Source organism: Coffea eugenioides, chromosome 11, assembly GCF_003713205.1.
Source record: "Coffea eugenioides isolate CCC68of chromosome 11, Ceug_1.0, whole genome shotgun sequence".
In the NCBI taxonomy this organism is placed as follows: Eukaryota; Viridiplantae; Streptophyta; class Magnoliopsida; order Gentianales; family Rubiaceae; genus Coffea; species Coffea eugenioides.
The window spans coordinates 52823901-52838970 of NC_040045.1; the positions used below are offsets into that span (position 1 = coordinate 52823901).

At 38.7% G+C, this 15070-nt stretch overlaps 3 protein-coding genes across 8 annotated transcripts; 2 read left to right on the top strand and 1 right to left on the bottom strand.

The window, feature by feature from the left end:
* Nucleotides 1-924: 924 nt before the first annotated feature.
* On the bottom strand, nt 925-7646 carry LOC113753081 (acyltransferase-like protein At3g26840, chloroplastic). Of its 6 annotated transcripts, none has more exons than XM_027297166.1 (14): nt 6949-7632; nt 6364-6367; nt 6156-6211; nt 5770-5961; nt 5548-5652; nt 5235-5341; nt 4742-4863; nt 4385-4493; nt 4107-4237; nt 3276-3645; nt 2864-2977; nt 2337-2422; nt 1792-1901; nt 925-1414 (listed from the first exon to the last, which is right to left on the bottom strand). In XM_027297166.1, the coding sequence occupies exons 1-14, from the start codon at nt 7475-7477 to the stop codon at nt 1224-1226; spliced, it is 2226 nt and encodes a 741-aa protein (XP_027152967.1). In that variant the 5' UTR covers nt 7478-7632; the 3' UTR covers nt 925-1223. The 6 variants fall into 6 exon arrangements, with proteins under 6 accessions (XP_027152967.1, XP_027152965.1, XP_027152968.1 ...); XM_027297164.1 differs by having other exon boundaries at nt 6364-6415; XM_027297167.1 differs by having other exon boundaries at nt 5770-5928; nt 6949-7631.
* Nucleotides 7647-9521: 1875 nt separating this feature from the next.
* Nucleotides 9522-10634, top strand: LOC113753967 (CASP-like protein 1F3). Its single transcript, XM_027298250.1, has 3 exons — nt 9522-9876; nt 10017-10152; nt 10312-10634. The coding sequence occupies exons 1-3, from the start codon at nt 9584-9586 to the stop codon at nt 10531-10533; spliced, it is 651 nt and encodes a 216-aa protein (XP_027154051.1). The 5' UTR covers nt 9522-9583; the 3' UTR covers nt 10534-10634.
* A 140-nt stretch (nt 10635-10774) lies between these two features.
* Nucleotides 10775-14121, top strand: LOC113753433 (translocon-associated protein subunit beta). The gene is made up of 7 exons (XM_027297579.1): nt 10775-10986; nt 11377-11567; nt 12620-12718; nt 12809-12917; nt 13016-13087; nt 13209-13214; nt 13705-14121. The coding sequence occupies exons 2-7, from the start codon at nt 11383-11385 to the stop codon at nt 13822-13824; spliced, it is 591 nt and encodes a 196-aa protein (XP_027153380.1). The 5' UTR covers nt 10775-10986; nt 11377-11382; the 3' UTR covers nt 13825-14121.
* The last annotated feature ends 949 nt before the right edge of the window (nt 14122-15070 follow it).

A 15070-nucleotide genomic window follows, 5' to 3' on the forward strand; every position in this document is an offset into this window, starting at 1 on the left:
AACTCGTTCGGTTTAAAAGGTCCGATCAATTTAACCTTTGATTGAATTGGGCAGAGGTGGGAACTAAAATTTAGACTCGAATTCAATATGAGCCAAATTTGAATCTTGTTGGACTCATCTCGATTAAGGTCCAATCCGTTAATTTGTGTGTGTATATATATATATATATATATATATATATATATAATTACTAATACTGTGTCTAAATGTCAAAATATATCAAAATCTAGCGAAATTTCTATAAGAGCAAAGGAATTCAATTTTGCATATGGATAATTTAGGCACACCTTCCCCTTGCAAGCGCTTAATTCATTCTTTGTTCTGTGGTCTCTATTTAAAATGATAGAATCAAATATAATAGATTGTAGTTCGATTGGTTGTCGTTTTTGGTTAAAAATTATAATAGTTCAAGATATGGTGCCAATTTCCCTTCAGATGATAGGGCATGTGTGTAGCTTGTGAATCTAGAGTTAAAAACTTTAGGATCAGAATCTAATAGACTTCTCAGTTTGAAGTTGTCCGACGCTTGGATGAGCATACAGGGTTTGACCTCTTACGAAAGATTGTGGAATTCTGGATTTTCTTATTCCTCCATTGCTAAAGATTAGTTGGACTTATGCTAGTTCACAATAAAATGGCAGCTTTCTTATTCCTCTCGGGTCATTCACTGCCAACAAATGAAGTGGATAAATCTTAGTAGGAACAAATTGAGAAGGCTACGGAGAAATTTCAACTCATTTGAGAATATATTAACTGCTGATCATGTTTTATTACTATTTTTCATGCATTTTGAACCAATTAGATATAACTATTGTTGAAAAATTCTTGATTTGTACACTTTTTAAATGTTGTGGATGTTAAATTGACTTTACAACTTAATAGTTATACTCATTAATAATTAAAATGATTAAGGAGTAATAAGTGAGTTTGGACTAAATCCGAATCAGACTCAAAGTCGTAATGTTTTGGGAGTTCGAGTGTGAGTTTCACATTTCTCAATTCGAAACTCATAATTCAAAGTCTAAAAGTGTTACTAACTAACTACATACATGAGCTGAGCCGAACCTTATAAACTAATTAAAAGCCGACTCAGATGGATGATTGGATTGATAGGTCTACGGTACATGTAGTAACTGTGCCTGATATTACCATAATAAATTGACTGCGGAATATTCCCTTTTGCCCTAGTCGCTTGGCTTGGACTTTGCCCCAAAAACTTTTCATCAAAGCTCAAAAGTAGGAACCTCAGCATCGAAGCCATTCACAGCCTGATAAGTCAATCGAGCCAATACATTCCGATACGGATCGTTCTCTCTTTTCTCCTTCAAGTATGCAATGCAACTCTCGACCTCAGATTTTACCTGAATATATACTTGCTGGGCTTCGTCTCTTCTTTTCAAATCCTGCTTCCTGCCTGCAATTAAACAACAACAAACACACTCTTTGGCACCTTCAAAACACGCTCTAATTTAAACAAACATTTAAAAAGAACAAAATAGCTAGGTTTCAACAGCTAAGACGGATCTTTATCAGCAACCATGACTGATCCGACTACCTTACACCTCTCTAAACTTTAAGGTGAATTCATATTCATATTGGTGTAATTCTGCCAATGTTAATGGGCACTCTCTCTGAATTAAGTCCAGTCCAGTAACACTACTTTTTTCTACATTGTTCGGCATGTCAAATGCTTGCACAAAGCGTCTGTAACTGTGTTGTTCCCTCTAAATATATCTCTGCAGCCCCGGCCCAGAAGAGAGAACTGTAAATAAATAAAAGAGGGTACTTCACCTTCTGTTTCAATTGGCTTCCCAAAGAGGAAATATAACCTCCCAGGAACCTTGGGTAGAATGACAGGGAGATGTATATCTTGGTTAGCAATCTCTCCTTCACGTTCACTCCTAGATTTGCATAATAGAGAAACCATATCAAACAAAAAGGCAAGCAACTTCAAGACAAAAAAACAATGACGAATCACAAGGTTAGGATCAGGAAAGAAACTGATAATAGAACACAGGTAACTGGTAGTTGCACATTGGGTTGACTAGAATAGTAAAGTGATTCAGCCACCGTCATTTAGCTACTCAAGGGCACTTGAACGATGCTATAACGATCACTTCTTTTGTCACAAAGCCAGATCATGAAATGACTCTTTTACTTGGTCTCTCAATTTCACAAGCCAGATGAAATGAACAACATGACCATGTATCAACAATACAACAAGCACAGATGTACAGCAAGTTTCTTTAGCAAAAGTTCTGAAAGGATTTTCTTTCGTTCCCCAAGAGAAAAAGGAAAATCTCAGGGTCAAGGCATAATGTAGCAAATTATGACACCTTAAATTCACTGCTTCATCAGTTAGCTCCCGTGTAAATGCCTCAAAATATGGGATCTTCATGAGGTCGTCGTAATCAAAAAGCAGCTGAGAAGGAACAGAAAAAGACACGCTATATTAGGGCCCATCCAGTGATAGAAAGTTGAAGGTATCAAAACAGCTAGTAGTGATATGAGGTTCTCTTGCATAGAAGTGGAAGTTCTACGTAGCATTGTCAATAAACAGGAGTTGAAAAGTGAAATGAGACTCAAATTACGTCCACTTAATCTTCTTCAAAAGCAAATATATAGAGCAAAGCTCTTGATAAGAAATTCCACATAAAATTATAGGCTTAATAAAGACTCCAATGGAAAAGCTCTGTGAATTGACACCAAGACTCTTTGAGTGTTGGAATGTCATGAACATGGTCCGAGTAATACTGAACAAAAAAAAAAAGCTGAATTTTTCTGGAGTAAACAAAAAATTAATGCAGGAATTGTATTCTACCAACTAAGTGATAGGATAAGAAGTGGAAACTATCAGACGAACTTGGCCAAAATCATCTTCTCCAACTGCTCCGAAAGGAATTATTTTTGCACCAAATCTAGCTGCCATTCTGACAAACTCAGACTGTTCGGGCCAAATTAATTTGTGCTCCTCACCCTGAAAAAGAAATACACAAGTAGAAAAATGCGGAATTTCAGTTCTATGCTACGGAAATTACTTGGTTTTATTCGTTTATCCTTCTCAAAGGAAAACAACCAACAGATTATTCTCTTTCGAGAAAGGGCAAGTTCTCTACCAAAAGCTGGTGAAAAGAAGGAGAGTCAGAAGATTATTTAAGTTACGCTGTGACAAAGCACAACACCACAATTCAGGACCAGTCAAATATACAATACCTGGCATAATGTAGTCATTACGGTTAATAACCCAAGGGGATCTTAATGGAATTATCTATTACCTTTCGATGAAGAGCCTCCCTCATGCCCCCTGGATACAATAGGACATGGGATTTTGTAGAAAAAAGCTTATAAAAAGTAGTTGCTGATGCTGGAACTGCACCCATAAATCGAAATGCATCGTATGTTGACAAATCAGGTAGTTTTCCATCTTTCAACCTTTTAAATGCCATTGGATGTGCAATGCCTCTCAAAACAATGTTTCTTTCCATCCAAAAGCGTGCCACTAGAGGGATCAACTCAAAACCTAGCATCATGTGATAACCAACATATAAAACTGGTCCCTGACAAGGAATCCCTTTAAGGCCCTGAACAATCTTTCCATTCTCCAATGTCGAAAGCATCACCGGATTGCATGCCACCTCGGTCCATCTGGAGCAGAGAAACCGTGGAGTATAAACTATCTAAACGGATTCAACATTTCAGAAAATATTATCCTACACTGTATTATCTATTTCCAAAAAGAAGTATCATATCGGTGTATTGACAATTGACAACTATCTTCACGCAAACACCTCTGTTAAACTGTCACTTGGTCATCCAGAAGACAGAGAAAAACCTACCATAGTAATGGCATGACAAAAAACGTAGAACATACTACAGATTCCTGATTCAAATATCCTTTTCGTGGAACTGAAATGTCGGTAATTTAAAAAGAAGCATCCAAAAAAAAAAGCTTGTTCCCCATGATCGGTTGAAACAGTGTCATGAAACTTCGCATAATAAAGAATTTCTTAAGGACAGGCTTCTTTAGAACCCTTATAATTGACTATACTGAAATTATAAAAGAAGATATCAAGATTTTCAGGTTGCTCCCTCAGTACCCATCATACCTGTGTGGTTCATATATTTGTTCGAATTCAGGAGGTTTGGGCGGCAAGTAATCCAAAACATAATCAACGCATCTTCCACGTTGATAAAAGCTTGCACACTTAATGATTGTCACCAGATCGAAACCATCTTCCTGTATATACCATTCAAATTAGCGCCCAAAAAGATCAATTGTTAAGCAAAGATAGAGACAGAGAGGGGGGGGGTGTTAGAAGATTTGTTGTTTGTCTTCTTTCTTTCAAGGGTTAAGGAAGATCACTAAGTCAAGAGTGTATCATACCAAGAAAGGAACATGACCTCTGTCGCTAAATGTTCGGATTTGACAATCTGGCAACAAGCGACGAAGCCTTTCTCCTTCTTCTTCACTTGGTAACATTGAATCTCTTCCACTACATTGATATATAATCCAACCCCATCAACAGAGTTGAAAGGTAAGCAATAGTTTAGCAATTTGCAGAAAACCAGCAACTCTGTGCATTCTTGAATTTTGTAATTGAGCAATAGACTCACCAGGATGGTAATTCTATGAAAATAAAAGGTTATTAATGGAATCGTTGGAAACAGAAAGGAAACTTCATATAAATCACTTTTAGTAAGTGAAATTAGATGTGAAAGCCTAAAAGGCTGAGAGGGAGACCTGGAAAGGATTAGAGTCCGAGCTTTGATAGCATGAAGACGTGAATTTGAAAATGCTTCAGCTGATTTGAGCATCTTCAGTTTCCAATTGAGGGTTTCTACACCTAAAAGATCAGCCAGAACCTGGGACCCTCATTATTAAATGAAGTTGATGTAGTATAAAATAAAATTCCGGCAGCATCATGATGAATAACACCAACAGAAGTAAGAAACTATATTAGCCGTCTCTGACTTGTTACTATCTAGTCTATTGCATGGTTGGCAAAAAAGAAAACCACGTTCTGGTTTGTCAAAAGCTAGATAACTACAGAGAGGAAACTTCAAGATGCCCATGGTGGCATTATTGATTAAAGAACAACATAAGGAATAAAAAAAAGAAAAGAAAAAAAATCATCTGTCTAGGAGAAAACAGTAGATTATTCTCTAGCATTCTTGACAAGAGAACCAGTTAAATAAATGCTTAGAAGTCCATGGATAGAAAAGATGTGACTCACAGAAATATAGGATGATACCGCTCTGGCAGCCTGAGACAACTCTCCAACTGTTTGTTCAAGGGGGAGGCTTTTCTGCAGAGCATCCATGGCCATCCTTGAAGGGATACCTAAGTACGGCAAAGTAGTCTTATTGGATAATACGACAGGGCATGTCACTTTGTTGCTTGTCTTTAAAGGGATATGTGTACATCTATCGGTAATAGTAGAGATGAGTGCAAAGCGAAGTAAGTCATCAAAACGTAGTACATAATGAAATGACAACTTGGTAATTGGAATGAATGCTGAGTGATCAAAAAGAGGCAAGAGCACCTACCTGATGCTAGACATAGCATATAAAGCAAGCTCGGATTCATCTCCTTGGGCATGAGATGTGAGAAAGGTAGCAGAGGGAGCAGCTGGGATTTACTGAAACACGTAGCTGCCAGGCACCAAAGTGGAGCAGAAATTGAAGTAATTATGCCATGAATTGTACAAGCACCACAAGAAAAGAAACAGGATGTTTTAAGGCAAGAGAAGAAAAATATAGTTCCAAAACCTGGGTTGGCCAAAACTAAGACGAGATCAATGTCGGGATTTCGGGAAGCAATGGCCAGGGCAAGGCATCCCCCAAAAGATTCTCCAACAAGATATACAGGTGTGTGGGGTCTGCGGGAGTTCTCTGACCTGACTGTTTCCTCAACCAGCTTCACCAGGTCTAGAAATGCAACGGTACATAGCGGTGACAAAATTGGAGATAATAACACTAGACTGTCTAAGAAAACGTAGCACTACTAGCAGTTGCTTACTTCTCTTACTACCAAAACCAAAATTATAAAGAACTAAACCCCAAGCTCTTGTGTTTCCATTTTTCCCCGACTTTTCACTTACTGTGCTAGACTCGTAAATGTTGAGACTTGAGACTTGAGAGAGAGAAGAAAGGACCTGAAAAGGATGAACGATCCGAGAGGGGGATGTGCAAGCACCATACGTTAAAAATCCTTTCACATTGAGGAACGAAAACAGAAAAAGCATCAGCTACACTGTCCTTCTCCATACTTTAATCACTAAGATAAAAAGTAGTAGCTAATATGGTAGTAGTACGCATCAAAACTGCTCAATAGCTTTGATAAGATGGAAAAAAGGGACTTACTCGCCTAGTTTTTTGCATTGCAACAGAAGTCCGGATCCAACACCGTCCACCCCTGCATTACTAACCTTCTTCATGTATTTTCTGAAACTCGACAAATATAAAAGTACCACTTTGTCTTCTTTTTTTCTCCACCAACAAAGACTCTGTTGATAGGTTCTCTTTCTTTCAATAAATAAATCAAAAATTGAAGACTAGGTTGCCAGCTGAAGATTCATCGCCAATATTACACCATTGTTTTAAAACTTTTGAGGGCGGAGAAATTACAACTAATTTTCATGCTAAAATGATTGCCTACAAATTCGCGCGAGTTCTGTTACTTATTTTTGACAGACAGCCAAAAGAGGAACTATTTATTTTTAAAAAAGAAAAAAAAAAAAAAACTATTTATTTGTGGGCAAAAGTGCTGTACTTTTTGTGGGCTAAAGTATAAAAGAAATCTCTTCTGGTATTAGTTGCTCAAAACGTTTTGGATGGATGTCCTAGGCACAAACCAAAACGTTTTGACCAGCATTACTCATTAGTAAACATGGCTAATGGTGCACACTAGATGGCTACTAGTAGTAGTAGTAGGCAGTGACCGCTGACCTGGTAAGTAAAGCAAGAGAGGATTGTGGTTTTTGGAAGAAGAGGCAGAGTGAGAGGAGGAGCAGGGGCAGTCCAAGAGACAAAACCAGCGCGGAGGCCCACCGTCAGCCTCGGATCGGAGGACCAAATCCTCCGATACTTGAAAGTAGTCTATTAAACCAGGACTCATCACAACCCCTCCTGCTGCCGCTGCTGCTTCTTGTTTGGTAGTAGTAGTAGTAGTAGTAGTAGAGAGATGGGGCTGCCGCCTGCTGCTGTTGCTGTTGCTGTCGATGTCGATGTCGCTGTCGGGGGGGAGGAGTACCGAACTTTGTCCTGGTGGTTCAGCTGAGACAATCGGTTGCCTGCAACTCAGCGATGAAGCACCCGCTTCAGAACCGTTGGAGTATCGCGGTAATAATCTTCTTCTGCTACATATTCTTGTTCTTGGGTAATTGGAGGACATTTTGTGGTGACCGCAGATATCTGTACAGGGCCAAAAGCAGGAAGCTGGTGCAACTGCAACCACCCCACTTCCCATGAGCGCCATGGATCCTAGACACCGGTGACAGCAGTAGTAGAGACTCGAGATCCCGTCTCCACCGGGCTAGGCCTCCTAATTAATTAAGTAATGAGTACAATTTTAATGTGGATTTAGGACAAACAAGATAGGCTCTTAAAGTAGGAGCAGGGACCAATCGCTTTGTTTTGATTGCGCCTCTGTGTCGTTAGTTTGACTGTCCTTATATTGGAGAGCTACTACACAACACAACAAGTGTCTTTATTACCAATAGGAATGGGAGCCTACCACAACACATCTAACTAGTGTATTATTTATATGCCACCCGCTCCCTCCATCCAACTCCCAGCCCACAGGCGAACAACGGTCATCAGACGACTCTTTGGTTTTCTTCCTATTTCTAGTCTTTTCCGCATGTTTTGGGATCATATGGCATTCCCAGCCTCCAAAACAGAACTCTTCCTTCAAGTCAAGATTTGCATTTCCGCTCTCTTTGTTCTGGCAGTGCACACACACACACACACACACACACACAAAGAAAAGAAAAGAAAAGAAAAAGGTCACAATGGGCGGCGTACCGTCCAATATTTCCATCCATAAAAATAATCCGATTGATTGAAAGTAGGATATATATATATGCGCTGGACAGCTTGGGACGATATTAGCATAGGAAAATATGGTAAGACAATAATAAAAAATATGTGATGGAGCGATGATGCGTGCATCAGTCTATAGATTATTTTTCTCGGAGTTTATTAGTCTAAAAGTTCTATCCACCATTCATTATATTATTGATTTCTAACTAGTTGCCATTTTTCTTTGGTTTTCTGCAGTAATTCAGCTCGGGATTGATTTGAGACATTAAATATTATTATTATTATTGATTTGAGCCAAATCCCTTTCAATTGTGGATCCGAATGAAAGCGACTGCCAAGCCACGCTTTGTCCTGTAGGGCCAACGCCAAATGTCTGCCTGCCATATGACGCAATCCATATTTATTTTTTGCTACTAAAAAAGTGAGGTATGATGTTTTTGCATATAAAAAAAAAATGATTGCGCGTGGATCACGTAGTGATTTTAGACTAAAAATTAGTTGAAAACTTAAATTGAGATCAAAATTTGCTAAACTACGAGAGATATTTTGAATAATTTTTCTAATAATTTACCATAATGGTTCTCCGAGTTATTTTGAATTCCTTCCTCGCCACACCTTCTCCCTCCCTCCTACACTGTGGTTCAAGTACCAAAAGGTGGGATTTAATGCTTTACTTTTGAGGAAATATGTTACTACAAACCACCGATAGATAACTACTAAATCATCAAAGAGTTTTGTACACTACTGTAAAAAAATAATAATAAAAAAATAATTTATTGTACTTAAATTCTAAAAATGACCCGGCCGCTTGGCATTTTCCAAGTTTGGGTGCCTTTTGTGGCAGCGTCCAGAGAATGGTGAGGGGTCGTGGTTTTGTCAAGTAATTTAAACAAGAAGGAGATTTTGTTGTATTGTTAATATCATTATTATTATTAATAATATTATTATAATGATAGGTAGAGTAAGTAAATGAATTGAATATATAGATGCAGATGCAGATGGTCGTACGCTACTACACTTGATTGATTTTGTCTGTCATAGACAAATTGATACAGTGCAGGTAGGGAGCTACGGTATTCATAAATGCGGGTTCACAGATACGGACGCAACAATAATATAATATAACAATTAGGGACTGATGATACTAATAAGCTAACGTACGTTTTCTTTGAAGCAGTAGTCACTAATAGTTTGTGAAATAATTTATAAGGTTCTTCTTCTCTTCTCACGTAAATAAATGTCTACATACAAATCATGATTAGCGGTCGAGAGACGAGAGACGAGAGGGAGTCGTTTCCTTAATTAATTTCTAAAACTAGTTTTTTTTTTTTGTTTTTTGGAGGGGGGGAGGAGGGAGAGGTTTATTGATTTATTCATCAATTAAAAGGTTTCTGGTTTTGTCTCCGGGTTCATTCTAGTCTAGCAGATATAGGTCTATAAATTGTTTGTCACGATGTAAGGAGGAGTAATAGATGCAGCAGCAGCATTGACAAAAAACACGCAGCAGCAGCAGTAGTACTATTAGGGCTGTCAGCAAGCAATGGAGTTGCAGATGACAAGAGAAAACGCAGACTATACAGTTGGGGCGGCATCTTCACCACAACCGAAAATGGGCGGCGGAGAGGGAGCCGTAGATGATCATGAAGGACAGTCTCTGAGCAGCAGCAGGAGGAGGTGGCGGACGAAAGCCCTGGTCATCACTCAACTCACCCTTCGAGCTTTAGTGGTGGCCTTCTCCTTGGCCGCAATCATCATCACGATCACTGCTAAGCAGACGGTGAATGTTGGCATACTTACTTTTACAGCCCGATACAACTACTCATCTGCCATGAGGTGCTTCTATTTTTATTTATTTATTTAATTTTACTCCTCCTAATAATTTAAAATTGCCTGCCCTTGATCTCTTAATATTCGTTGCTTCGTGTTTTCTCCATCATGTGTGAGTGAGTGTGTGTTGTTAAATAAATCCGCAGGTTCCAATTGGGAGCAAACTCTGTTGTATGCGCTCTCTCTTTTCTGTCGATGCTCCTCTTCGTCCTCCCTCTCCGCTCCGCTCATCCTCAATCAGAACCCCCCGGAAACTACTTCTATTTGCTTTTGCACGATATGGTACTTGATGATCACTACTACTCTTCTTCCCCCAGAATATTACTGTAGCTAGTATGCTGCTGCTAGTTCTTTTCTTTTCTTTCAGTAGACAGTAGTAGTATGAATGTGTTTTTGAAAAAGCCAGGCAGCGCATGTTTTAATCGTCGTTCCGGCTGACAGGTGTTGACGATGTTGGTGATATCGGGATGTGCAGCGGGTTCTACTGTTGGCTATTTGGCCAAATATGGACAGGAGCAGGGCAGCTGGATTGCCTTCTGCACGTACCTCCACCGGTTCTGTAATCAACTGCAGGCGGCTCTTGCATTCGCTTACTTGGCTTTCTTTTGCATGTTTGTGCTCACCATCGTGGCTGCTTCCAAGCTCAAGTCTCATGTTAGATAGAACTTACAAGAAGAGTACTCAACTCTGTGTGGTTTGTATTTTGTGTAATTTGTAAGCTTTTTTGCTGGAGGACAATTTGTGAGCACGGAATCAAATTAATTAATACTATTACTAGCTCTCATTGACGCCACGAGTGATTAAAATCTCTATTCTAGTAACCACCACTTCAACTTCCTACTTGTGGTAAATGTCGCCCAGACAATCAACAAGGAGACAGATATACAAAAAATAAAAAATTTTAACAGTCCATTTCAGGGACAGGGAGGACTTGGGAAAGAGAAATCCATCCATCCGTCCGCCCAATTCCATCCTCCCGATTCCTTATCATCAGATGATACTTGCTATCATCATCCATTAACGACGAGGAGGAGGAGGAGGAGAGATACTAGTAGTAGTAGCATCGAGGTGGGCGACTGGATTTGGTGCTGTGGCTGGCTGGCTGGCTGGCTGGTGGTGGGTGGTCTATATACTCTTTTCTACTAACTAATAAATTTTAGTTTTAATTCAATGTGGAGAAATGGAATTTACCTATATATATATATATATTTTTTGATGAAAACGGAAATGCTAAATTATTAAGTATTATTATTAGTAGCAGTAGCAGACTAGTAGCAGTAGTGTGGTAGGTATTTTCTCCCCAACCCAGCGTTGGACTCGGCTATCTTCTTCTTGTACGACTTCCCCATTATTTACTGGGTAATAAAAAATTACCACTTTTATTTCTAATAATAATAAAACTCCTACTACGAATAGATTTGATTTGAGCAGTGCTAATTGACTTTTTGTTTCTCTTTTTTCCAATCACAACTGACTGGGTGTACGTATCGGACGATGGTGATGCAGAGGAGGATGGCGAATCCGGGATTGATCTGGTGGCATTTGGCTGCCTTCTTCGTTTTTCTGGTATCAGTATCGCCGGCTAACGGCGACGACGGACCTTTCATCCTGGCCCACAAGAAGCCCACCCTCACCAGGCTCAAGTCCGGCGCCGAACGTATCTCTGTCTCTATCGACGTCTACAACCAAGGATCTGCGTACGTTTCAACTCCCAACTTCCTTGTCCCCGCTCCCCCCCCCCCCCCCTCTTTTCTCTCCAAAAAAAAAAAAAAACAAGCCCTTATCATCTACCGTATCAGATCTGATCTGTTTTTCCACATACGGTAGTACCCATTCTCTTGCCTGCTTTGCTCTTCTATACTCGTCCTAGTACTTGTTTCTTTTATGTGATCCGTGCGACGCTCTGTTTTGTTTTGGTTGCCGAATTCCAACAATTACTTTCTTATGTTTTGTATTTATTGCCTTTTTTTTTTCTTACTATGTTTCTATTTTTCACCTCCAATTGTTGAATCGTCACGTGTTTTTCCACCTCGTCTCATATCTACTTAGCTGGATTTCCTTGTCCAAACACCCCTCCTTCCCGGTTCTCCCCCCACCGCCTGCGCCCCCCGGGGGGTGGGGGTGGTGGTGTTGGTGGGGGATCTGCCAATTCCTGCCCTGATTCTTCGGTGCAACTTCAATCTTGACTGTTTTCCTTTGTTTTTAATTTGATGAGTTTGCAAACTAATACTGGGACTATGCTATCTCCCCTTGTCTTGGTTCTGCCTACTCAATCATGCATTTCAAAACTAGGACAATTTCTTAAACTAAGATTTCCAGTGTGACAAACTTTAGAACTAGAAATTTTGATTAATTTGGAGGAGGACGTAAACCTAGATTTTGATTCTTCTATTCTAATTCATCTATTGCGTTTCTAAAGATTTAGGAGTAATTATTTCCCTCCGTGTTTAAAGTTTCTGCATTTTGCCATTACCTAAGAGTTTAATACAGTTCAGTGTATCCTACATATTATCTTATTCTCTTCATGATTCCAAAGTGAAAATCAATGTCGAACATTGGAATGAACTTGTCAATCACTTCAAGTTGTTGCTTTCAATTGACTTTCACCGGCTGTTATGCTGTCCGCTGAGCTTTCTCCATATGCTCCAAAGCATCATCGCCATTTAACACTTTTTCTCTTGTTTTCCCCCTCTCTCTGGTTTTCAATATCCTCGGAGCTTCTTGTGAAAGTATATGAAACTCTATGCAGGACGGCCTATGATGTGACTCTCAATGACGATAGCTGGTCCCGAGATGTATTTGACATTGTCGGTGGTAACACCTCAATGTCATGGGAAAGGCTTGATGCGTGAGTTCCGGACTTCCCTCCTGCTAAATGATATTGTGAAACCTTATTCACCTTTAATTACTGGTTGCTTTGCCCTCTATCTGTTTGCAGTGGGGCTTTTCTAGCACATTCCTTTGAGTTAGAAGCCAAAGTTAAAACACTGTTTTATGGTGCACCTGCTGTTATCACTTTCCGTGTCCCCACAAAGGCAGCCCTCCAGGTTTGGCTGTTTCACAAATTATCTGTTCCCTTAGCATCCTTTGTCTAAAACATTTATAATATATACGATCTTCAATGTTTTGCTGGTTGCCATTGTAGGAAGCATACTCAACGCCAATCCTACCCCTTGACATTCTAGCTGATAGGCCTCCTGAGAAAAAGTTTGACTGGGTAAGCGTCATGCCAGCTGGATGCCTATAATCTTCTTATGCATTCTTAATGTTCGAAGACTAACTAAGTGTGTGATTCTTTGCATGGAATTTCCTTCTTGCTGGTCGCTTGATGTTTTCAGGCTAAGGTATGATTCGCTGTACTTATTCTTTGGAATTTAGAGTTCCCAAGATCAAAATTCTATCGTTGTTGCTTTACGCTTTAATTCTGCACTCTTTGGACGGAGAGAGTAGGATTGCAAGAGGACCAAGAAGGGACCTAGAGATATCAAAGAGAGAGTGTGTGTCTGTGCATGTACAAAAATTGTGTAGTAGAGAGTTTTTGGTTAGCAATGTATCGTAGGTTGTGATAATGGACCTGTTTGATTTCTTTTCTCTTTACCCACCCACCCCCCCCCAACAGAAAAAAAACAAAAACAAAAAAAAAAAGAGAAGAAGTTTGTAGTAGTACTGGCATATGTAGGTTCAGTGTTTGTTTACATTCTATTTGAATTGGTTTGTTGCTTCTAATGAAGTCTCTCTTGGATATGCCACTGATGTGCAATAATCTTCAAATCTTCTAGCCCTTTTTTTGGTAAATTATCTTTTTGTATAAGCTCTCTGTCTCCTTTTTTGCAGAGGTTGTTGGCAAAATATGGGTCCTTAATCTCAGTTGTCTCCATTGTAACTTTATTCATTTACTTGGTTGCAACCCCGTCCAAATCCGGTGCTGCAAAGACTAGCAAGAAAAAGCGCTGATTGTCGAGGAGCCGAAGGGCTGAGATTGTCGAGGAGCTGAAGCTCATCTTCCACTCGCTGCCTTGCCACTTGATTTATGTTGTAGGCAGGAACTTGGCTTTCTCGCTCCCCATTCTGCTATGTTGTCACTAGTCGAATAGTTGTTCTCTATCATCAATTTAGTTGTACTTTTTATGATCTTAGAACAGTTTTGGCAATTTATGGAAAGCTAGTCATGAAATGGGAACAATTTTTGACAATTTGGATAGCGAATTTTGAAGCTAGTTTGCAATTGGTATGGAGCAGATTACCACTACAGGATCTTTTCTCATCTGCCTATAACTAGCTGATTTTAATATATATATATATATGAGATAAAAAAAATAGAAAATGACTTTATAGTAATTTTTATGATATGATATATGTGAGATAAAAATGTGGATAAAAAATGATTTTTATTTTTGTGATATTTATTTATAGTAAATTTTGTGATGTGATACATGTAAGATAAAAGGTTCAGTTTTTGTGAAATTTATTAATTGTAAATTTTGTGATGTGATATATATGAGATAGAAAGCTTTACGTAAAACTTGCTTATGAGGCGAGGGAAAAAAATTCACCAAGGCAAGGGGTGTTTTCTTTTTATTTTTTATTTTTTGCCTCTTCGCTCCCGTCCCTCCCACTAGTCTCTATGGCAGGTTTTTTAATCTTTCTTTTTTGGTAGAGTGCAAGGTATTTGTGTGTGCGTGGGTTTTTTTTAAAAAAAAAAAAAAAAAAACCTCTATACCTAGCGAGACAGTGGGCAGAGGAATATACCCTGAGTTGTGCTTAGAGCATCCACAATGCTATTACACCTTGTGGAGTGTAATCCACATGCCACATCAGCATTCCACTTTCTCCTCTTTTATTACACTTTCACTCACAATGGATTACACTCCATAAGGTGTAATAGCATGGATCCACAATTAAATCAAATATTTATTTTAATAATGCATAACTCATATCCCATAAATATATAAAGTAATTTTGTTATTTTTAAAAAATAAAGTACTAACTTTCATTAAATTTTTTACATTTTGAATTTTTTATTTTCTAAAAATGATATTATTAATTTTTAAGTTTTGAATAATATATCTTTTTCTATCTTTCAAAAATAATATATTGTTTTTTTTTCAAAAATAATTATGCAGGAAATTAAACAAATATTTGATACTATAAATGCGAAGATATCATAATAATTCATACTTAATTAATAATTCGACATGTA

Bases quoted from the DNA above. Each gene is read 5' to 3' on its own strand.
- LOC113753967 (XM_027298250.1), top strand. From the start codon at position 9,584: ATGGAGTTGCAGATGACAAGAGAAAACGCAGACTATACAGTTGGGGCG. The intron at 9,877-10,016 runs GTGCTTCTATTT...ATAAATCCGCAG, and splicing joins AACTACTCATCTGCCATGAG to GTTCCAATTGGGAGCAAACT. The intron at 10,153-10,311 runs GTACTTGATGAT...TCCGGCTGACAG, and splicing joins ATTTGCTTTTGCACGATATG to GTGTTGACGATGTTGGTGAT.
- LOC113753433 (XM_027297579.1), top strand. From the start codon at position 11,383: ATGGCGAATCCGGGATTGATCTGGTGGCATTTGGCTGCCTTCTTCGTT. The intron at 11,568-12,619 runs GTACGTTTCAAC...AACTCTATGCAG, and splicing joins GTCTACAACCAAGGATCTGC to GACGGCCTATGATGTGACTC. The intron at 12,918-13,015 runs GTTTGGCTGTTT...TTGCCATTGTAG, and splicing joins CCACAAAGGCAGCCCTCCAG to GAAGCATACTCAACGCCAAT.
- LOC113753081 (XM_027297164.1), bottom strand. From the start codon at position 7,477: ATGGCGCTCATGGGAAGTGGGGTGGTTGCAGTTGCACCAGCTTCCTGC. The intron at 5,962-6,155 runs GTCCTTTCTTCT...TATTATCTCCAA, and splicing joins GGATCGTTCATCCTTTTCAG to TTTTGTCACCGCTATGTACC. The intron at 1,415-1,791 runs GTGAAGTACCCT...GTTTAATTGCAG, and splicing joins GAAGCCAATTGAAACAGAAG to GCAGGAAGCAGGATTTGAAA.